The 23,940-nt window shown below is 44.0% G+C and overlaps 1 protein-coding gene across 1 annotated transcript in view; it reads left to right on the top strand.

Moving 5' to 3' along the window:
* LOC126174927 (uncharacterized) overlaps positions 1-23,940 on the top strand; it is a 542,393-nt gene that overhangs the window by 120,871 nt on the left and 397,582 nt on the right. Inside the window, exon 4 of the mRNA XM_049921376.1 lies at positions 17,179-17,647. Coding sequence (XP_049777333.1) covers positions 17,179-17,647 — 469 coding nt within the window. The remainder of the gene's footprint in view (positions 1-17,178; positions 17,648-23,940) is intronic.

The raw sequence follows: 23,940 nt of genomic DNA, 5'->3' as shown, positions 1-23,940 counted from the left end.
AATCCTTATGTGCTCAAGATTTCCAATATATGAGTTACTACTCTTTTCATCTTATTTCCTGCTCATTTAAATACCATTATATCTGTCTCGAAATAATTAAACTTCATTACTAAATCAATATCAAAATTATCTTCCAACTTTGTCAGACCTTCGTTATTCATCAACTAGTTCATTAACATGACAGTTCTTTAAACGCCATTCTAACATAGTTAGGTCTGCAGGTAATTATTATTAACACAAACTTTAATTATTCATCTCGGGACACTCGGATTGCACAACATGGGGAAAGGACCCTATCTAGGTTAGTTGTGAGGATAATTAAATGATAGGACAGTTCTGGTAAAATTTAAGTTGTTATTGAACAGTATGGAACAAAAGTAACACTGGTCCACACGAATACAGTACTAAAAGTTTCAACCTGTTTGTATCGATGCGGCGGTTGGTAGGCGGCGAGATGGCGAGGCACAGAGCACACATACGATCATAGCTATGGCTCTTGATGTACCGGCACTTTACTTCTTCTTAGCATCGCAATACTTTTCCATTTTAGTGCCTATGGAATTTTGCCATGCTGTATGGGCGTTGGAACGGCATATCCGTGGCTCAATGAAACTGCGTCTTCCAGGAGAGCCTCCTCGCTCCAGAACGTGTTGCTCAGACCAATGCCCAACTCCGACTACTACTGCTGAGCCCGTTATGCCGTGCAGCGCCCGTGTGCATTTTCCCGCGCTCGCCTGCCATCCACCTTTTACCGCTCCCCTACAGACAGGGTATTCATCCGAGGTTTTACATTCTGCATATTCTAACACATTGCCTACGTATGGACCAGACGCACAGTTACAATTTTAAACATGTTACAACAGTTTCAACATTTGTTACATTTCAATTATATTACAAAATTGCTTGACATTTGACATAAACATTAATATTCACATTGAAAATTGTTTACAGTTTTCTTAACACAATGACATGAAACAAAAAAAAATGAAATCAGTACATCGATTACACTAATTTATCGAAAAATCAGATGGAAAAAAACAATTTACTTATAGTACAATAGTACAGCGTTGTTGTTGTTACATCTTCACACTGTAGATCTCGGTATATTGAATTCTCTACCGATTTCCGGAATGGAATATTTGATGCTCCTAGCTCCAATTGCCATTCCGCGTTCAAAGTCTGTTAATTCCCATCGTGCAGTCATAATCACGTCGGAAAGCTTTTCAAATGAATCACCGGAGTACAAATGACAGCTCCGCCAATTACTGCCCTTTCATACCCTGTGTAAGCTATACTACTGCTACCTGTATATGTGCGTTTCGCTATTCCATGACTTTTTTCACCTCAGTGTAAGACGGATGGGCGCCACGTAAGGCTCGGCCGACCTATTGTATTGCCGGATAACGGATAAGCGCTGATCCACGGTATGACAAAGAAGGTGCAGAAGATTAAAGTCAAGAGATGGCCGTACCCTCTCATATCGAAAGATAGAATAGAGCTAGTCAACGAAGAAGTTAGAAAGTTGAAGCTGCCTCTCAGCCTCCTAAGTCTGAAAATAGTCCGTTGTTTGTGTTTTTGTAACTAGGAGGAGGAGAGGAGGAGATTAGTGTTTAACGTCCCGTCGACAACGAGGTCATTAGAGACGGAGCGCAAGTTCGGGTTAGGGAAGGATGAGGAAGGAAATCGGCCGTGCCCTTTCAAAGGATCCATCACGGCATTTGCCTGAAGCGATTTAGGGAAATCACGGAAAACCTAAATCAGGACGGCCGGAGACGGGAATGAACCGTCGTCCTCCCGAATGCGAGTCCAGTGTGCTAATCACTGCGCCACCTCGCTCGGTGTTTTTATAACTGATGTAGTTTTGTTATTAGTTAGAAAAGTGGAATATTAGGACATTAATTTTGCAAATAAGTGCTTCCTCGTGGTAGGGACGGGAGCTTACCAACTGGCGTCCTTGGCTTTTCGCGCGCTAAGAGACGGAATTCAACTGCGGTAAATGTAACATACGATATTGTTAGAAAGTAATATAACAAACCACTAAATAACCAATATAAAAGTAGCTATTGCTTACGTAATCATTACGATCCCTCATAGACGTCCCATTTGGGTGAGGGATGGGAGAATAATGTAAGAGTAATACATGAAAAAAAAAAAAAATGCTCAAGCCGCGTCTTGTCTTGAGTGAAAAATTAAACTTCCAAAAATATTTCACCGACTTCTTAGTCAGCAGCTACCAAGCAGCCAGGAAGCGGCGTGTTCTTTTATATACGAATGGGCTGCCGCACTGCACTACTTCGGTAGTAAGCCAAACCGGCGCTACAAAAGACTCGTCAACTCATTGGGGGACATTGGGACTGGCCTCCTCATACTTGCAGCACTTGAAGATCAGCGCCCGGATTTCCTAAAGCAGTACGAAGTTTAGGCCCTGAAGATTAGAAGATATCCGAGCTCTGTTAGATGTAAACATTTCAAGTTTACTGCCCAGTCATCGGTAGATGAGTGCTTGGTAAAAATGCTTCTGACTCTATAGTCACTAGTTAAAATCTTGATAGTAACAGTTTTATTTTAGTTGCATACATATTTATTAACTAATGAAAATATTAATTAAAAATACTCAATCATCATTTTTAACAAAATAACATCGTAAAACTTTTAATTACTGATTGCATGAAAAATGCGAGTTTTCACAATAAATTAAAATATGGTGCCAAAATTTACAACATGAACTATAAAAAAATTCTTTTCATTTTTAGAGATTGAACAGTATTATTCATGTATATAGTTCTTTTTCGTTTAACAATAGGGCATTTCGCGTTTGTTTACCAAATTTTAATTTAATTTCACACAACCGTATTAAAAATAAAAATATTATTATTAAAAATTATGATTCAATATTTGTTAATTTCTCTATTTAATAATAAATAAAAGTAAAAAAAGTTGCTACTAATGAGAAACGAACCAGCGACTTCACGATTACGACATTTGTAACTTAACAGCCCTCAGAAGCCTTTTTGCTTTCAAAGGCGTTTTTTTATTTTTAACTGCATCTAACTGGTTGAGCTTCGAGTCGTTTAAGTATCAAGAAAATCGAACAGAATATGTCCGTAAAGTCCCCATGTAAGACAGATCACCCCGAATATATTCAGAATGCGAAAATATAGGGTGTGTCATAATCAACAGCAGAAACTGACACGGCTGAAAGTAGTATTAATCAGAGCTTGTAGGTGACTTACGTGAGTCTCTGAATAAGAGCAGGGTGCAGGGAATCCTTGAGGTCGCACTGGTTCACACCCCTCTGAGAGGAATTTTATTTGTGTTGACTGTGTTGTACCTAACGGAGGTGGCTTATCGGAAGTGCAAGTCAGAATTACGTAAATATTTAAACAGTAACAAACAATAATTTACTTATCTACAGCGTCCAAATGATAATAAAGAAAACGGTCGCCAGCCTAATTAGGCGTGAGAATGATTAACATTCTTGTTCAAGAAAATAGTTATTAGTAACTTTAACGGACATACACAACCTATACTTTGCCTCACGCGAGTGCAATGAACTCTGACACCTGCGTATGTTAAGTTAAGGTTGGAACTAACAGCTAGAGCAGAACAAACTATTTACATAAATATAACAGATAACAAAACGCACTATTACTCTAGGACTTAGTCAAACTGAATGGTATCAATAATGTTACTATTAATATTCACTGCAGGATCGTAAATTGGGCATAAGTTCAATATTACTTTTAAAACATTGTCCTATCTGACAAAAAATTGTAAACGTATTTCACTGCAAAATTATAAACTAGTCAAGGTTAAGTCTCTCTCAGCTAAATACCTTTTTATTTAGAATGAAAATTAAATGGAATTCACTAACAGATTACTTCTCACTGTCTTTTGAATAAAGAAATTATTGTTTTCATAGATAGTGGTCTTTCATTATCTAGCATGAGCACAATGACAAACTGTTGATCCCGTTATACCATAAATATGCACTTTTAATTTACAAGGGGAGTCCAATATTGTACAGATGTTCACTTGAATAGGAAGAGTAATTGAAACTTGCTATAATTAAGTAACTTTGTGCATTTGAACTACTTTCAGTGGAGGGGGGACCCCCTTAATCTTGCAGAGCATACTAAACACACTTTCAATACACTAAAGAAACAAGCCCTTAACAAGTATGAACATGCAACCTTCAACAGTATTAGTTCTCAACTCTTACTGCAGTAGAAAGCAACTTGATGTGGTTATAAGACAATAGCTCACCTTTGGTTGATTTTCAAAAGACTGCACTGTGATCACTTACTAAGTAAAACTTTGTAAACCTCAGTTTTGAGAACTTTCACTTTAGAAGTTGGCAACAAAATTTTAATAAGCAGTTTTAATAGAAAAATTATTTTCAGCAAGCATTATTCACTATATTACTCAGTTCTGCTAAAACACTGAGCTTTAATGTTCTTTCAGTAAGGACACTCGGTAATCACTTTAGCATGAGAAGGACCGTAACTGGTTGTGTGACTAGGATAAAAAATCAAGGCAGGTATAAGAGTTCAAGTTACCTTATATTTGTGCACGCTAAAACATCCAATGAGCTGATTCTTCATTGTACATTACTATAGTGTTCCATTACAGTGATTGCGCAATTTGGTGGCGATTGCATGTTGGTAGGTGGATTCGCAGGTAGAACTGCTGGACTCTGTCATTTCTTAGAGCCGATGATGGATATCAATTCCAGAATAGTTCCAGCTCTTTATCCATCCACCCGAGGCACTGAAAAGCGTCAGGAAAATCCTCTCTCGGAACCGGCACAACACACAACTTTTACATGAGCAGTTCATACTTTGGTAGCTCATCCCCGACTGACTCTCAATTCCACCTTTTCTACCTAGGTCAACCACAATTTGCGCGCGCTACACAGTTTCGTTCCCGAGGGGAACCACAATACCTTTTACATACAAAATAACTAAGAACCCTAAGTGAAGGTCAGCAGTTTACATAACAGCAAACAAACATTTTAAATAAAACAGAACATTTGCGTATATTGGTAGTTCTACACAAAATTATTTTATTTTAAAGATAACCAAAGAGATTATATGAGGAAGACAAAAGATCATTACAGAGATTATACTTCATTACAGTGTCGTTTAATCGCACACTAATTACAGAAGTTCAACGATGGGATATTGAACAAAATAGAAAGCTAAATTAATCAACAAAAGGAATGTAATGTCTAAGCTATGGTGTTAGAAGCTTAGGTCATAGATGTAGAATTGCTTCCTAAAGAACACAGGCTAACTTCCTTACCACATAGCTGTCCCAGTGGTAAAGATCAGGAACCCCTAGTAAGCCATCGGCTGCGACGGTATTGTAGATGGTCAACAAAATTTAGTACCACGATTTAAGGGTTTCGCGTGTTTTACTTTTTTATTTTACGTTTAATTTTACCAATTATTGTTACTAATCGGGTAGTGAATGTTTAATCACAGCTGTTTACAGCATGTTGCACATACGTGGAAATATGATCTGCATTAGGTTTCAAGTGGTCTGTGTCCAGATAGCAAGCAACAATAAATAAATAAAAATTTCTTCCTCTTCAATTCAAACACAATTCAGCAGTACATCTCACCCGAATCGTCAGCCTCACCTACTTTTCAGTTTGGCGCTCAATTTCCCTCTCCTCCCCTCCCTCCTGCCCCCCTCCTCCTCCCCTCCCCCCTCCTCCCAGTTGTCTACTAGGCAACAACCGCGTGCGAGTCTCTTGCATCTGTCCACAGATATCCCGGTCCCACATCCCTTCATCTTTCATCTGCTCGTTGGTACCTTCATATCACAAATGGTATTCTGGCCTCTGCAAACAAATTATGTTTCAGCAGAAACGATCCATTATTAGGGCTTATGATAGTTGTCCGAGGTCAGTCATGAAGCAAATGATTTTTGTGCTAGGAACCTAAGAGGTTAATTTCAATATAATTACCGTCCGCCCCCGGTAGCTGAGTGGTCAGCGCGACAGAATGTCAATCCTAAGGACCCGGGTTCGATTCCCAGAGATTTTCTCCGCTCAGGGACTAGGTGTTGCGTTATCCTAATCATCATCATTTCATCCTCATCGACGCGCAAGTCGCCGAAGTGGCGTCAAATCGAAAGATTTGCACCCGGCGAACGGTCTACCCGATGTGAGACCCTAGTCACGCGACGTTTACATTTAATAAAATTACCACATCTTCACTTTGTACAACACTTTTTCCGTTAGTCAGAACGCAGCACTGGTAGACTACAGCTTCACTATGATCCTCACTCAATTATGAAGTGCGTGTTGCACAATCACCAGGTGACTGTTCGCCCACTATTGGCTGTTTTCTTCTCCTCCGCCTTGCTGTTGCAGTGTGTACATAGGTTCCCACTTGGTCTCCCGGAGATTGCAAACTTTCTCCTAGCTTTGTCTACTGACTTTCTCATCTGTTTTCTGGCACCCATTGTTAAACGTATCACACCGAAGTGGGCTAATACGAAAAGTCAATAACCTCCACTCGCATTTATCAGTTTTCCCAGTCCGCTTTACGAAACATAGTCAACCTCGATTTGCTAACTTAGCGAATTTCACCTCCTACGAAATGTAATTAAGTGAAAGGCTCTAAGGATTTAATACTATGATCACTAACGAAGCTCTGATATAAAGAGCAGTAATTAAAGGCGCATATGAACTATTCGTTACACGGAAGTCGAACTAGCCCGTGGTCTACAAGGCAACCTGTAAAACAGGTTCAGATATAATTTGGACTGCTTTTAATAGTAAAAACTGAAAATCTTTTCAAATTAAGACACATATTTGCAGCTCTGGTAACTAATATTATTCATCAAAATCTCACTGGTGAAGCTACAATTTTGCTCCAGTTTAACAGTTCTTAATTCCCGTCATTGACTACACAATGTTCTTTTTCAATGTTCTTTTTCGCACTGCCTGTACCAGGTACTGGCGAAGCTAAGCAATACACTCTCCTGTTACTTTTTTCTACATGTATCCAACATAACGCCTTAACTTAGAACGAGATTTTCTGGTACGAGATCTTCAATGTGTCTACGATGACGTTTGTCACGCCGTCAGTAGCCTACTAACTTATGCTTCGAATGCTATCATCACTTCACTGACACCTTGTAGGAACCATCGAACCATCCACTCAAGCGATTTAGTTGGAAAACAGGAAAACAATAATCTGGATGACGGTACAGGTATCTGAATGCCCCTCTTCTCGGATGCGTGTCCAGTACTCCCCTACTACAACACCTCGCTCGGTCACAAAGTTTTGAAGGAACTTATATGAAATCACAGCCTACGATAAGCTTGTAAGATATGGCGTACAAGAGGGACTTAACAGCTTCTGCGTAGTGTTTTGTCCTTACATCCAGTAATGCGCATACCTAGGATTTTGCCACATACACTGTAATTCAGTATTATGAAATACGTCCTAGAAAAAGTATCTATTAACACATAACCTGTGCGTGTTCAGAAAGTATCGTCCTTGTGAAACACAACTGCTCCTTTACTCACTCGAAGAAGTGAGTGCTTTGGACAGTATATCTGAAGTTGATTCCGTATTTATAGATTAACAATGGGCTTTTGACACCGTTCCTCACAAGAGGCGTCGAATAAAACTGCGTGCCTGTGGAGTATCGTCGCAGTCGAAGGAGAAAATAAGATTAGGTTGAACGTTCCCGTCTCAGTCGTGCTACTGCATTCCCGCTTTCAGGTCAGAAAAGTCACAGTATTAAGTAACAATAGTAATTGACGAGAAGTTATCTAGTGAAACGAAGTGATAGCTGGTGTTCCGTAAAAAAGTGCTATATGTTCTCGATTTATGAGGCAAGATGAGTAGCCCTCTTAGATAGTTTGCATATGGCGTAGTTTGCCGTCTCGTAAAGTCATCAGACAATAAAAACGAAAATGGTTCAAATGGCTTTGAGCACTATGGGACTTAACTTCTGAGGTAATCAGTCCCCTAGAACTCAGAACTACTTAAACCTAACTAACATAACGACATCACACACATCCATGCCCGAGGCAGGATTCGAACCTGCGACCGTAGCGGTCTCGCGTTTCCAGACTGAAGTGCCTAGAACCGCTCGGTCACACAGGCCGGCTTGCTGTTTGGAGTCATCTGGAAAGTGACATGTACAGCACCCTTGTTGATATGGATGAAGATCTGGTGCAGCTAGCTGGTCTTGTCAAGCCTTATGAGATAATCCCAGAGTATTTGCAGAATCCGTAACTCATTGGACAGACGAGTGCAGTATTGGCTCCAAATGTAAGGACGACACTGGAACGCCTACTTTAACACACACACACACACACACACACACACACACACACACACACCAAACCTTAAGGTACTGGACAGTACTGTATTTCTGGTTAAGGGAGGCAGTGGGTTATGAGATTTGAGCCTAGTTAAATGAGGACGTAATAGCTAACTACAACGAATTTCGCGCTCGCATCGGGTCGTCGTTAATTACATATCATATATCGACTGGTTTCGTGCCATTCATACTCAGGTACATAATTAAGTCTGTACGGAACCCACAGTGCGCGGGTCCTGCTGAGACCTGGACCAATTTTTTGATGATGTTTTGACACGACGATCTTTTAATTCCCACTTTGACAGATAAACGGCGTTGAATGTTATCTGACTTTATTCCAGGCTTTCATTCACTAAAGTAATCTTTTCTGGTGTTCGAACTCTTTTTTCGAATAGATGTGGTTTCTGTGAGCTACAGAGTCCCTTTCGCGCTGCAGACTCGGCTGGAGGTTTGGCCTAAGCACTTCCGTCTTAAACTCTTGTCTAAACAGTCCCGCACACATTTTCCACGAACTGTGCTTCGCGTAAGACTCGACAAGCGCTGTTTTATGGTGAACACCATTTTGTGTCGCATTCAGCTGTACTCTAAACACGTCTGTGCGTCTCACTCAAATGTCACGAGACAGTGATGCACTAGGGGAGAACATGCGGGAGATGCACATGCATAGGCAGGTGACAGCCTTCGCGACATCATCACGGTTTGCAGCATTTCTTGTGATGGGCCGTTCTCGGGTTCATTAACAAGGGTCAGTGAACGTTATAAATAGTTCCAGAGACAGTTCAGTTTTCCCCACCCTTTTTACTTTTACACCATGGCACTGTACAGTGGCAATTGTTAACTTTAATTTCAGTTGAAACTCCTCTCCGATTCGTACTACCACGCAGTGAAAAGCTCGGAGGCCATAAAGCGAAATTTCCACACAGCTGTCGCAATTGTTAACAATTGTCTCTTAATACGCAGCGGTGTTTGCGTGAAAGTAATTTCTGCCCGTTCCCGGCCGTTCGCTGCAACACTCGTTAATACAGCGGTTATGCACATGTTAAAGGTCAGCACGTGCTCACAAACAATGTCCGCTTTCATTTTTTTATTTTAGCTTTAGATACCGGGCGTGATTACTCAGACAATGGCGCCGCGAATTCTAGCCCGTTTGTGCACCGCGTAACATTGTGTACACGCATCCCATACTCTTGAGCCAAGGCCAGGGTCTGTAACAGGTATATAAACTGCATGGCGTACGACGGAACAAAAATGAAATGGAAAGTATTTTTAACTACGAGTGGCGGCTGCAACAAGGAATTCCAGGTGTTCGTTCTTTCGTAGTATCATCTCTCCCTCCCTCCCTCTCTGTCTCTCTTGGATTACTCACGCAGCATTATGATCTGCCTTCTTTTTTTCTTTAATTCCTTTGGCTTCCCTTTCGATTATAAGTGGAATACTGTGACTAGCAGCAAGACGCAAGCCTAAAAAACGGCTACCATCAATTGCTGTCGGGAGCGAATCCTCCAGAATTTTGGTGTCTTATGGCCTCGATGTAAATAGTACGTGAAACCTTCATGTTTACTGCTCGCGCAAGTAACATTGAAAAGAGTTCTTCGGCCAAGCACTCCTTCACCATTGTTAAGGAGCAGGAGTAGAAAGTTGCGTTTTTGCCGTTCTGTCACTACGTATCGGGCAAGATAAGACGCCTGTTGAAACGACACAACATCAAATGGATCTTAAGGCCTCCGATAGTAATACGTCAATTACTGAGCCCAGTTAAAGACGCAGCAGGTCTCTGAACACTTGGGGTCTACAACATATCTTGCGAGTGTGATTAGTCTTTCGTCGGACAAGCAGTGCGCACTGTGGAACAACGCAGGAAGGAGCTTGACAGGTTTTATCGCCTACGCCACCCCGAGGAATCTGCTTTAGCTGGGCATGCTTTAAAAAACGGATACGGACAAAATCGGAGCCGGCCGAAGTGGCCGTGCGGTTAAAGGCGCTGCAGTCTGGAACCGCAAGACCGCTACGGTCGCAGGTTCGAATCCTGCCTCGGGCATGGATGTTTGTGATGTCCTTAGGTTAGTTAGGTTTAACTAGTTCTACGTTCTAGGGGACTAATGACCTCAGCAGTTGAGTCCCATAGTGCTCAGAGACCCCCCCGGACAAAATCGGACGAAACACCCGTCCTGGATCGTACTAACAGTTTCCGGGATTGTGTAATTGAATAAGCCATTGTAATAAAAATCACCGGTAACACCCGAAATAGAGACGGTGGCGATTGTGGGGCTGAAGCGGGTACATCGAAAACCAAGTCAACGCATATCCTTATGTGTCGATGCCGCGAGCACCAGTGACGTCATAGCGGGCAGCTAGTGTCTATAAGGAGCATACCTGCAATCTGTTGGCAGTCATAGCTCTTGACAGTGGCCAAGGAGTGCTTGGGCGAAAGGTCGTAGCTTGTGAGCTCTGCAACATCCATGTACTAATTTACACTTACATGACAAACCCTATTTTCAGGGCAGTATTTTAATTTGGACAAATGGATCTATGCAGATATTTGTAAAAATGACGATGATACATCAGTCCATACTAATGTAAAATTGCAACCTTCTGAAGAAGACAAAATTAATTTTGTTGAAACCTAGGTAAAGATTTCTTTAGCCATTGCAACTGGTCGGCTGTTTATAATTTTATTAAATAATTGAATAGCTCAGTGACCGCAATCTGATCGTTTTTTTTTTTTTTTTTCCTAAGGGTTAGGTGATCCGCCTGCTCCGGTCATGCAAGAAATTGTAGCCAACGTTTCTATGGTCTTCTAATGTCTTGCCACTCGGTCTATAAGATAAGGCTTCTGTTGTTCTTATTGGTAGCCTTCCTTCTTCTAATCTCCTCAGGTGCAAGTGCAGTCTCTCTTTATTCTATGTTCTGTTTTATAAATATTCGGTTCTCTCCGTACTTTCCGTACTTTAACTCTGTCGAGTCTCGTGCTGTCTTTCATGTACGTCGGGAATTCCATTCCTGATCCTATTTCTTACTAAGATGTTCAGCATTCGCCGCCAACGTCTGTGAGTTGTACTGTAAAACAGGCGCAGCCATTACTTTATGATATTTTACTGTCGTTTCTTTCCGCATTGTTCCAGCTAATCTTTTTGCTTGTTCCACACACATTTGATACTTACTCATTTTGTGATCGACCTCAATAGTAATGTCGTAAATTACGTAACAGCCAATGTACTGGGTGTTAGACCCTTGCACAGTACATCTGTTATGTAGAGTTTCTCTCGTTCTGGCTGGATATTTGCCTCTAAAAGCTAAGGTCTTGGTCTTTAGAGAAGGTTTACATGTTATTTCTCGTGGCTTCGAGGTCTGAAAAATTCTTCCGTCTGCACCGAAGTCCAAATTGGTTGGTTCAAATGGCTCTGAGCACTATGGGACTTAACTTCTAAGGTCATCAGTCCCCTAGAACTTAGAACTACTTAAACCTAACTAACCTAAGGACATCACATACATCCATGCCCGAGGCAGGATTCGAACCTGCGACCGTAGCGGCCGCGCGGTTCCAGACTGTAGCGCCTTTAACCGCTTGGCCACCACGGCCGGCGAAGTCGAAATTGCATCATGTTTTCTAGTGGGTAGTAATTTCGGACACGTACGATAATCTGCTTCAGTAATCATAAACACAGCCGGCCGGAGTGGCCGTGCGGTTCTAGGCGCTACAGTCTGGAGCCGAGCGACCGCTACAGTCGCAGGTTCGAATCCTGCCTCGGGCATGGATGTATTTGTTGTCCTTTTTGTTAGTTAGGTTTAATTAGTTCTAAGTTCTAGGGGACTGATGACCTCAGATGTTAAGTCCCATAGTGCTCAGAGTCATTTGAACCATGTTTTTTGCAAACGTTAAACTTTCTCGTATCAGTAATAGCAATAAACTGTCCCACAAGTAAGAGTTCATCGAATCTCTTGTCTCTCTTGGCGTTCTCCGACATTCGCGCTTGATGTTTTCTTGGTTTGAATGAACGAAACCGCGGAGCTGTCAAAAGCTGTTATAATGAATATGTACTCACAGACCACCAGTTTTGGTCAAGAGACCACCTCAAAGTCACATCGGGTTTAAGAAAGGTTCCTTGCCGTCAAATAATTTTTTTATTTTTTTTATTATTATTTTTTTTAATATAAGGATCTGTCACATAATCGACTTTAGCCAAACTGTACGCTTAGTCTTATTATGGACCGTCGATGTTTTGCATATGGTGACTGGTGGAAATAAAGAGCGTATCTTAAATTCTCTTTACTGACGTTGAGGACTTGTAGTGGGGGCCAAGACAGGTAAGTTTAGCGTGGGAACTCATGTCCGGAAACGTACCGTTTTCCCGCTAAAAGTAAAATACTACAAGCAAAAAGCCGGTTCAGAACGAAATATACATTCTATATACAATGAAGCTGCGCAGCACTGTCTACAAAAAAAGTATTTCGACGTTACTTTTGGCTGACTAGCTAAGGTACTGAGTCTCTCCAATTGAACTGAATTTTTCTGACCACCGTTCCTGTTGGGTGTCACACTATTTTTTCCTTAAAAATTCTTTCTTCCCAGGAAAGTGTCCCCTCTAAAAGCAATAACTATTCCAGAAAGAGCGAAATTTCGTACCTTATTGTGGTAGTTATTATGTTTTACGGCAGCCAGTAGAACTCTCGCCCGTCCATTGTGCACTGTCGCTAACCCGCACACCAGTAAGAAACGCGAAATCGCTCCAGTAACAACACAGCTCAGGCAGGCACCTCGGGAATCATTGTCTGCGACATACACTCCTGGAAATTGAAATAAGAACACCGTGAATTCATTGTCCCAGGAAGGGGAAACTTTATTGACACATTCGTGGGGTCAGATACATCACATGATCACACTGACAGAACCACAGGCACGTAGACACAGGCAACAGAGCATGCACAATGTCGGCACTAGTACAGTGTATATCCACCTTTCGCAGCAATGCAGGCTGCTATTCTCCCATGGAGACGATCGTAGAGATGCTGGATGTAGTCCTGTGGAACGGCTTGCCATGCCATTTCCACCTGGCGCCTCAGTTGTACCAGCGTTCGTGCTGGACGTGCAGACCGCGTGAGACGACGCTTCATCCAGTCCCAAACATGCTCAATGGGGGACAGATCCGGAGATCTTGCTGGCCAGGGTAGTTGACTTACGCCTTCTAGAGCACGTTGGGTGGCACGGGATACATGCGGACGTGCATTGTCCTGTTGGAACAGCAAGTTCCCTTGCCGGTCTAGGAATGGTAGAACGATGGGTTCGATGACGGTTTGGATGTACCGTGCACTATTCAGTGTCCCCTCGACGATCACCAGTGGTGTACGGCCAGTGTAGGAGATCGCTCCCCACACCATGATGCCGGGTGTTGGCCCTGTGTGCCTCGGTCGTATGCAGTCCTGATTGTGGCGCTCACCTGCACGGCGCCAAACACGCATACGACCATCATTGGCACCAAGGCAGAAGCGACTCTCATCGCTGAAGACGACACGTCTCCATTCGTCCCTCCATTCACGCCTGTCGCGACGCCACTGGAGGCGGGCTGCACGATGTTGGGGCGTGAGCGGAAGACGGCCTAACGGTGTGCGGGACCGTAGCCCAGCTTCATGGAGACGGTTGCGAATGGTCCTCGCCGATACCCCAGGAGCAACAGTGTCCCTAATTTGCTGGGAAGTGGCGGTGCGGTCCCCTACGCCACTGCGTAGGATCCTACGGTCTTGGCGTGCATCCGTGCGTCGCTGCGGTCCGGTCCCAGATCGACGGGCACGTGCACCTTCCGCCGACCACTGGCGACAACATCGATGTACTGTGGAGACCTCACGCCCCACGTGTTGAGCAATTCGGCGGTACGTCCACCCGGCCTCCCGCATGCCCACTATACGCCCTCGCTCAAAGTCCGTCAACTGCACATACGGTTCACGTCCACGCTGTCGCGGCATGCTACCAGTGTTAAAGACTGCGATGGAGCTCCGTATGCCACGGCAAACTGGCTGACACTGACGGCGGCGGTGCACAAATGCTGCGCAGCTAGCGCCATTCGACGGCCAACACCGCGGTTCCTGGTGTGTCCGCTGTGCCGTGCGTGTGATCATTGCTTGTACAGCCCTCTCGCAGTGTCCGGAGCAAATATGGTGGGTCTGACACACCGGTGTCAATGTGTTCTTTTTTCCATTTCCAGGAGTGTATGTCTTCCTCTACGATGTTTGCCCTCTGCAGCTCCCCACAGTGTCATGGAAGTTATTCCCTGATACCTTAACACGTGTCCTGTCAAGCATTCCATTGCTCTTGTCGGTGTTTCCCACATATTCCTCCATTCCCGATCCCGTGGAGAGAACCTCTTACTCTATCAGTTCACACAATTTTCAGCATCCTTCTAAATTAGCACATAAACTTTAATTATTTGTTTTTCCGTTGTCCCACAGTCCTTGATTCACTTCACGTGCCAACTTAGAAATATTAAGGCTTATGTTTACTATTTGTGGATTTCTTTTAGCGAGGTACCCTTCTTGCCCGTGCTAGTTTGCTTCTTGAAGCCTCCCATGCTTCGTCCGACATGTCTTATTTTATTTCCAAGGTAGCAGAACTCCTTGGCTTCATCTGCAACTTGGTCCCTGACCTCGATATTAAGGTTACTGCTGTCTGAATTATTCCACATTTCTTTATTATTTCTGTGGTCTACTCTCAGTGCACATTCAGAGCTCGACATGCTTTTTATTCCATTCAGCAGGACCTGTAATTGTTCCCCATTTTTATACGAAATAACGTCTGCAGCGAATTTTAATTCCACCAGTGAAGCTTGGTTTTATGAGCATCACTACTTCTTTGATGTACAGGTCTGACAGTAGAGCTGATAGACCACCTCTCTGTCTTACGCCTTTCGTAGTACGAGGTCTTCTTACGTGGTTTTTACTCTCTTTGGGTTCTTAAGCGTGTTACCTATTACCTATCACAGTTACGAGAGGTGTTCAATAAGTATTGCAAGACATTTTTTCTCTCGGCCAATTTTGGTGGGAAAAATAAGAATTTGTTGTGGGACAACGTGAAAATTGTCGCTTCAGCCCCTACAGTTTCATGAAGTTCCGATAAGTAGTGGTGCTATATGTAACCTTCGAAGTGGCGTCTGTTATGAAGGTACATTCCAAGCAGAGAGTTGTCATTGAGTTTGTTTTGGCAGAAAAACAGAGCATCGCACACATTCATATGCGCTTGCAGAAAGGTTACATGTTGTTGTTGTGGTCTTCAATCCTGAGACTGGTTTGATGCAGCTCTCCATGCTACTCTATCCTGTGCAAGTTTCTTCATCTCCGAGTACCTACTGTAACCTACATCCTTCTGAATCTGCTTAGTGTATTCATCTGTTGGTCTCCCTCTACGATATTTGCTCCACGCTGCCCTCCAGTACTAAATTGGTGATCCCTTGGCGCCTCAGAACATATCCTACCAACCGATCCCTTCTTCTCGTCAAGTTGTGCCACAAACTCCTCTTGTCTCCAATTCTATTCAATACCTCCCCATTAGTTATGTGATCTACCCATCTAATCTTCAGCATTCTACTGTAGCACCACATTTCGAAAGCTTCTATTCTCTTCTTGTCCAGACTATTTATCGTCCATGTTTCATTTCCATACAGGGCTACACTCCACACAAATACTTTCAGAAACGACGATGTTAACAAATTTCTCTTCTTCACAAACTCTTTCCTTGCCATTGCCAGTCTACATTTTATATCCTCTCTACTTCGACATCATCAGTGATTTTGCTCCCCCAAATAGCAAAACTCCTTTACTACTTTAAGTGTCTCATTTCCTAATCTAATTCCCTCAGCATCACCCGACTTAATTCGACTACATTCCATTATCCTCGTTTTGCTTTTGTTGATGTTCATCTTATATCCTCCTTTCAAGACTCTGTCCATTCCGTTCAACTGATCTTGCAAGTCCTTTGCTATCTCTGACAGAATTACAATGTCATCGGCGAACCTCAAACTTTTTATTTCTTCTCCATGGATTTTAATACCTACTCCGAACATTTCTTTTGTTTCCTATACTGCTTACTCAATATACAGATTGAATAACATTGGGGAGAGGCTACAACCCTGTCTCACTACCTTCCCAACCACTGCTTCCCTTTCATGTCCCTAACAGTAAACAAAAGCATGTTGAGTCGTTGCGCGAGGCTTCTGTCTTCATTGCAGCAAGGTCGCGCAAACCCGTCCGATATCCCGCGTGCCGGACAGCCGCACACAGCTGTGACTCCTGCAGTGTTCGATCGTGTAGACACTCTCATTGCAAACGAACTTCTCCGGGATAACGCAAGGCCTCACACAAGTGTGCGCAACGAGAGGAGCTCACAAAACTTCATTTGACTGTTCTTCCTGATCCATCCTACAGCCCGGATCTTTCACGTTCTTATTTCCCACCTGTTTGGCCCAGTGAAGGATGCCCTCCACGGGAAACAGTACGTGGGTAATGGGGAGGTTAATGATGCAGCAAGACGAAGGCTCAGCGTCGACCAGTAGAGTGGTACAGAGCGGGCATAGGGGCCCTCCCAGTAAGGCGGATGCATTGAACGGAGATTATGTTGGAAATGGGGCTTTGTAGAAAAAAAAGAGTGGGAAATAACATGGTGTATAGGAATCTTGAATAAAACCAACCTGTTTTCAGAAAAAAAGTATTGCATTACATACTGTACTCCTCCGAGAATTTCAAATACACTGCACGATTTTACGTTGTCTAACGCTTTTTCTAGCAACAGTAAAACTACGCTGATTACTATAATTGAAGGTGCGAATGTTTCGGAATGCGCAGGTGGGATGGCGCCGCCGCAGCAGCGTCCCGGACGCGGGCCGCTCGGACAATACGTCGGCCGACGACGAAGACGATGACGACGACGACGACGTCGGCGCCGACGAGGGCGGCGAGGAGCGCGCGCGCTCGACGACGCTGCCCCGCAGCCTGGCGCCCCCGGGGGCGGGGCCGGCGCCGGCCACGTCCAACTCGCTGCCGCGGCTGCCGCCCTCGCTGGCCGGCATGCACAAGGCCCACAGCGTTCACCACCTGCTGCAGGCGGCCGGCGGCGGGGGCGGTGGGCACGTCAAGTCTGCGCGCTACCGCCCCCCGGGCTTCGTCAGCCGGCCCGCGTCCACCTCCGTGTCGGCGGGTCCGCCCCCCAAACGCGCCGTCTCCGCCCCCGGGCTGCACCAGCCGCAGCCCGCCCCCCGCGCCAACGCGCCGGCCAGGCGCCGCCCCCAGCCGCCCACGTCGCTGCTGCCCTCTGGTGAGTCTCGTGCCCGTGGCTACTGGTCCAGGTGGAGGGATAGCGTCTTCTTTCTCTGCGCCCAGCTATTACGCCCCTTGGTATCTGCTCTCCGCTTGGTGGAACACGCACTTCATCAACTCGGAGTCGAAACAAAACCCAGTTCGGCGTCAGCGTTTCTCAATGTCTGCAATCTCATCAGCTGATTTCGTGTCAGCTGTGTACGATAAAATCAATGGCTTAATCTTAAGGCCGATTGTATGAAGATTATTTTTGATAAGCACAAAACATGAACTCTGGTCAAGTTGAACTCAGAAATCTGCATTGTAGAGCTGTAAAGAACTGGAATGAACTGTGACTAGCAAAATTTTGTGGAACAGATCAAGTTGAGTTAGTCACCACTTCATGACATAGTGTGGACACAACAAAGGAACGATTTATCTTTGCTCGCAAATACGAGCTACCAAGAAGAAAACAACGAAGAAATTGTTAATATTATAACATTGCTACAGTTCAGAGTAATTTTCTATCTGCAATATTAGGTTAAAGAGAATATCGGCGCTGTAAATAATGACTGCAGACAGCAGTCATACCTTAATCTTACGAATACTGAATATTGTGACGACATAAATTTATGAAACATATTGTACCCGTAATTCGATTTTAAACGGTTTCTTTCTTTTTCTTTACGCTTCATCCGCCAGTGAGAGTCGCCTGTTGGCGTAACAACCAATTCTTCCTATCCCTAGCATAAAACAGTGTGTTTGTATACAAAAACTATGTATTTAACGAGTCTGTGTGCACCATAGGGCTTTACGCTGAAATCTGTTCTTCTTCCAAGTCCTGCCTGACATCTTGTAGAGCATCTCAGAAGCAGTGCCTCAAAGGCTTCCTCGACCCTTTTGCGCAATTATTCATTAGTCTTGTAACGATGATGAGCGACGTGGGTCCAGATTATTCGTCAAAATTAATTGTCTGGCGTAGTAAGGTCTGGACTTCGTGGTGGCCATTTAAGCGGGGCTGGAGATCTTGCTGAAGCATGCCCTAACCATTCATCAAAAAAAACTCACACAAAAGCGAAAAATCAAGTTGCGTACTTCTGCAACCATAAGTTATGAATGATTCACTTGTCTTTGAGCTTAATTATTAACCCCATTTGCAACAAGCCAATATAAGCGTTTTAATTAAAATACTCTTAAAAAAGTTATGGATGGAACAGTATAGTGATCACATCGTGGCACATAAAATAATAGGGTGGTTTCTTTTCCAGTTCGTGCACGTAATCGAATTTTTGTTACATCAGAAAACTGCATTTCTCCTTTCTCGACTCCGGTATATCGTACATCTGAATAACAATCTTGATCGAGACCACACATTTGAAACGCGTGACAACAAATTACTATTCGGCTGTAACTAGCTGTTCCTTGTCGTTTTCAGATAATTCATCACACACATCGGTCTAAATCTTTCCATTTTCAAATATTTTTTTTATTTAGTCATGTGTTATTGTTTTTGTTTGGTGCGTTAGTTGAAGTTTTTCGTCTTTCAACCAAGAGAGACCTTGCGAAAATCTTGGTCAGAACTGAAGGATTGGAAGCGTTTCTATTTCAATTTCGGGCCAGTGTGTCCCAGACATTAAAAAATAGAAATCCTGGTGTACCTAGAAATTCACTTGTTTTTGTTTGTACAGAGGAGAGTCGTTGACTTGCTCGATACGTGCAGTGAACCTGCGTCACTGCTAAAGTGATAGGAAACGGTGTGACATTTAAATTTTTCCCGTCAGATTGACTGTTTCAAAAGCGATGTAGTTGAGAATAGTGATCAAAAACGGGCAACATTTCAGAATGGCGAGCTTATTTGATATGGTTGAGCTTCGGTGAGCCTGATGAAACTCTAAAACAGCACGACCTCTTGGCAAATTGTAAAGAGAGAGAGAGAGAGAGAGAGAGAGAGAGAGAGAGAGAGAGTGAGCGCGCTTTGCACCTGAATAACCTTCAGTTTTCATGCATTCTTGTTTTTCTGTTGTATCAAATTGGAAGACCAGAAGACGACTGCAAATTATTTTGCGTCGTTGTTCGTGAATGTCTTTTCCCTCTCCAGTTGATCTTATGTTACCTACGGACGACTGAAACAGTCTTTATCTGACGAATTACTGTGTCGTGTCAACTTTATGTAACGTCCCCTTTGAACAATTATACATGACTGTGCTTAAACTGACACACAATATTTTTAGCGCAAGCAATCTGACTTTCAAAAATCCCTACAAAAGAATGGCCCTGACTAACAATAACCTATACCCTTCATGAATCACTTACCTCACAAAAATCTTCGTTACTCAAACTACTGCAATACAGCGTGCGCCAATACCGCCAGCTGAATAAAAGATTCTGCCTAATGAAGGCACTAACTACTGATAGGCATAGTTAGCAAATGAAAGCTTTTAATAGAGAACAAACAATGCATTTACCTTAATAGTGTTCAAAAGTCATAATATATATAGCAGTTCATGGCATCCAGTCTTACAAATTTACTGTCTCTGATGGACACACGTCCAGATCATCCGCTCTCGAAACTCGGCCATCTCTGTCCCCACATCCATCACTGCTGGCGGCTCACCTCCAACTGCGCAATGCTACGTGCTGTTAACAGCCAACTGCCCAACACTACAATAGCAAATTCCAACAATGCAAACCAGCCACAGACTGCACATAGCACAGCCAGTGATTTTCATACAGAGCGCTACATGGCGTTACCAACATAAAAACCTAAAGAGCCTACTTACAACTTGAATGTATGAAACGTATAGAACGAATGCGATTTCAAGCACTATCAGAGAGAGTGAAATTATTTTTTTCGCATGGTATTGGCCGTGGAAAAGCGCACGACAGTGCGGTATGTAATATTCGTTAAATGTGTTGGTTCGGAATCTTGACTTTTTAAGACAATTTCAGAAAGTATTTTTTCTATTTAAAATTGTTGTTTCCTGAAATAGAAACGTCTTTTACGAGCGCTTCTTCTGCGAAGGCCGATATAACTAGGCGGCATCATACTAAAATCCGTCTGTCAAGGGCCCAGAGACTTCACCTGTGTAAAATTTCTACATCTTATTGTTCGGTAATGAGCCATTGAAGACAACGTGCTCCGTATCTGAAACCACTCAGCAAACTTCCAAACAATTTCTCAAAGTTTCTCGGTAGAGTTCACCACATATTTGTCTAGTGCAGTTCATCTCAATTAGCACAACAGCGTACTCGTCACGCTCAATTTCGTTTTCAGATCAGTAGATAAGGCTTTTAGTTTGTATACGAAAACTGAGTTATCCTAATAACCCTCAAAGCTCGCAAACTGAGGCATGAGATGAAAGGGAGGCAGAGGACACACAGTGGCGGAGAGGCAACGACTTTACCGTAATTTGCATCTCAGTCGGCAGCTTCTGAGGAGCCATGCAACGGGCTAGATGGCCAGTAAGTGATGGCTGACTTCAAAGGGAGCGAGTGTCACCAAGCATCTCGTAGTGCAGGGAGAGGAAGCGCCCACTGCCTTCGGCCAGACGTAGCAAAATTACGGCAATTATACGTGCGACTGTTTTGGCGATGTTAAAAATCGAGAGTGTAGGCCCGTCATTTAGAAAAACTCAGCAATGTTAGAATCGAAGCAAGAGAAAACATGCCATTGTTGTTGATGATGGAGATGTGGAGTAGAAACATCTTGACGGCTGGAACCTACGGAAAGATGATTGCGTGTTGAGTGGAGAAAGACGTAGTTACCTGTTTGTGTAAAGTTACTTATGGATAGTCCTCCGTGGTCGCAGTGACACGAAATTACGCATGTGCTACCTTTTTTGGCGTAATCAGTGTTTTGACAGGTCTGATTTATCCCGACGTCCACCCCTGGTAGCTGAGTGGTCAGCGCGACGGAATGTCATACCTAACGGCCGGGGTTCGATTCGTGGATGGGTCGGAGATTTTCTTCGCTCAGGGACTGGGTGCTGTGTTGTCCTTATCATCATTTCATCCCCATCGACACGCAAGTCGCCGAAGTGGCGTCAACTCGAAAGACACGCACCACGCGAACGGTCTACCCGACGGGAGGCCCTAGCCACACGGCATTTCAGTTTTTTTATCCCGCCAAGACTTCGTCTGATGTGCCAGTATCGTCATTTCAGGCCAGTACTTACACCGGTAGTCCTCAGTTGCTTGTGGGATATACAGTGACGTGACAAAACTCGTGGGATATCTCCTACTATCATTCGGTTCAAATGGTCCAAATGGCTCTAAGCACTATGGGACTTAACTTCTGAGGTCATCAGTCCCCTAGAACTTAGAACTACTTAAACCTAACTAACCTAAAGACAGCACACACATCCATGCCCGAGGCAGGATTCGAATCTGCGACCGTAGCGGTCCTGCGGTTCCAGACTGTAGCGCCTAGAACCGCACGGCCACCCCGGCCGGCCTAATATCATTCGGGTCTCTTTTTTCCCGGCGTAGTGCAAAAACTCGACGTGGCATGGACTCAAAAAGTCGTTGGAAGTCCACTACAGAAATATTAAGCCGTGCCGCCTCTGTAGCCCTCCGTAATTGCGAAAGTGACGCCACTGCACGATTTTTTTGCACGAACTGACCTCTCGCTCATGTACCATAAACTTTCGATGGGATTCATGTCGGGTGATGTTGTTGACCAAATCGTCTGTTAGAGTGGTCCAAAATGTTCTTCGAAAAAATTACGAACAGTTGTGGTCCAGTGACTTGACGCATAGTCATCCACAAAAATTCCATCCTTGTTTGTGGATATGAAGTCCACGACTGGCAGCAAATGGTCTCCAAGTAGCAGAACATACCTAGGACCCAGTTCATTTCATGTAAGCCGGCCGCTGTGGCCAAGCGGTTCTAGGCGCTTCAGTCCGGAACCGCGCGACCGCTACGGTCGCAGATTCGAATCCTGCCTTGGGCACGGATGTGTGTGATGTCGTTAGGTTTAAGTAGTTCTAAGTTTAGGGGACTGATGACCTCAACTGTTTAGTCCCATAGTGCTTACAGCCATTTGAACCATTTTTTAGTTGCATGGCATCCACGTCACAGCAGATGTTCGAAGTGGCCTGTGCGGTTCTAGGCGCAGCAGTCTGGAACCGAGCGACCGCTACTTTCGCAGATTCGAATCCTGCCTCGGGCATGGATGTGTGTGATGTCCTTAGGTTAGTTAGGTTTAAGTAGTTCTAATTTCTAGAGGACTGGTGACCTCAGAAGTTAAGTCGCATAGTGCTCAGAGCCATTTGAACCATTTGAACCAATCTCCTGTAAAACCCGGTCCTCCAAATTCGGCGTACTCATGGTCCGCCGCCTCTCTGTACGTTCGTGTGTCTGAAAGGACCAATGATCAAACAAACGTCTAAAAAGGGCTTGAAATGTTGTGTGTTGTGGTAAGTGTCTGTGAGGGTAGTTGTTTTGGTATAGCCGTGCTGCGTCTCTACCGCTATTTGCTTGGCCGTACAAAAACATCATATCGGCTTCTTCCCGACGTGCATACCGTGCCATTCTGCTGCTGACATTACGCTGCGTCAATCAGACAGCCTGCGGCACACAAGGAACACGCGGCACGTGCTCAGAGGAACTGTCATTCATCAGAGCCATCTAATGTGGCAACAAAGCATTTTCGGAGACTTGTTCGTAGAACATCTTTTCCTCCATTTCCAGTTAGGAGCGCGGTTCCCCCCGTCGGAGGTTCGAGTCCTCCCTGGGGCATGGGTGTGTGTTTTGTTCTTAGCGTAAGTTAGATTAAGTAGTGTCTAAGCCTAGGGACCGATGACCTGAGCAGTTTGGTCCCATAGGAACTTACCTCAAATCTAAAATTTCCAGTCAGGAATCAGTCCCTGCAGGTCGTCGGGTTCGATAATGTTCACCTTGCAAACGCTTAAACGTGTAATTTGGAAGAAGAGGTGTCCTAAGTTGCTTGCCAGTTCCTGCAATTCAGTCTCCACCTATCCTTGTTAATCCAGTTGTCATCCTTCAGACCTCTCCAGCGTGGAAAATCTGTTCCTTTAAAATGGGCACACATCCGGAGGGCAGAACATTTCTTTCCGTTATTATTCAATCGTCAACACTCCGTGCCGTGAGTACTAAACGTTCGGTCGCCTTCTCTATAAATAAGTTTTCTAGTCAGTTCTGAATTACTGGAGCGGGTCAATGAATTGAGAATTTTGTCAGCACTAACGTTCAAATAAAACAGTAAAACGTGCCCGCAAAGTGAAATCTGGATCGGGAAATTCACAGCTGCGGAAACCCGCCGCGGCAGGCTCGGAAGTGCTACGTTGAAGA

Source organism: Schistocerca cancellata, chromosome 1 (assembly GCF_023864275.1).
Source record: "Schistocerca cancellata isolate TAMUIC-IGC-003103 chromosome 1, iqSchCanc2.1, whole genome shotgun sequence".
Lineage (NCBI taxonomy): Eukaryota > Metazoa > Arthropoda > Insecta > Orthoptera > Acrididae > Schistocerca > Schistocerca cancellata.
Note: the sequence above shows the minus strand (reverse complement) of the source record. Positions and strands in the feature narration are given on the sequence as shown.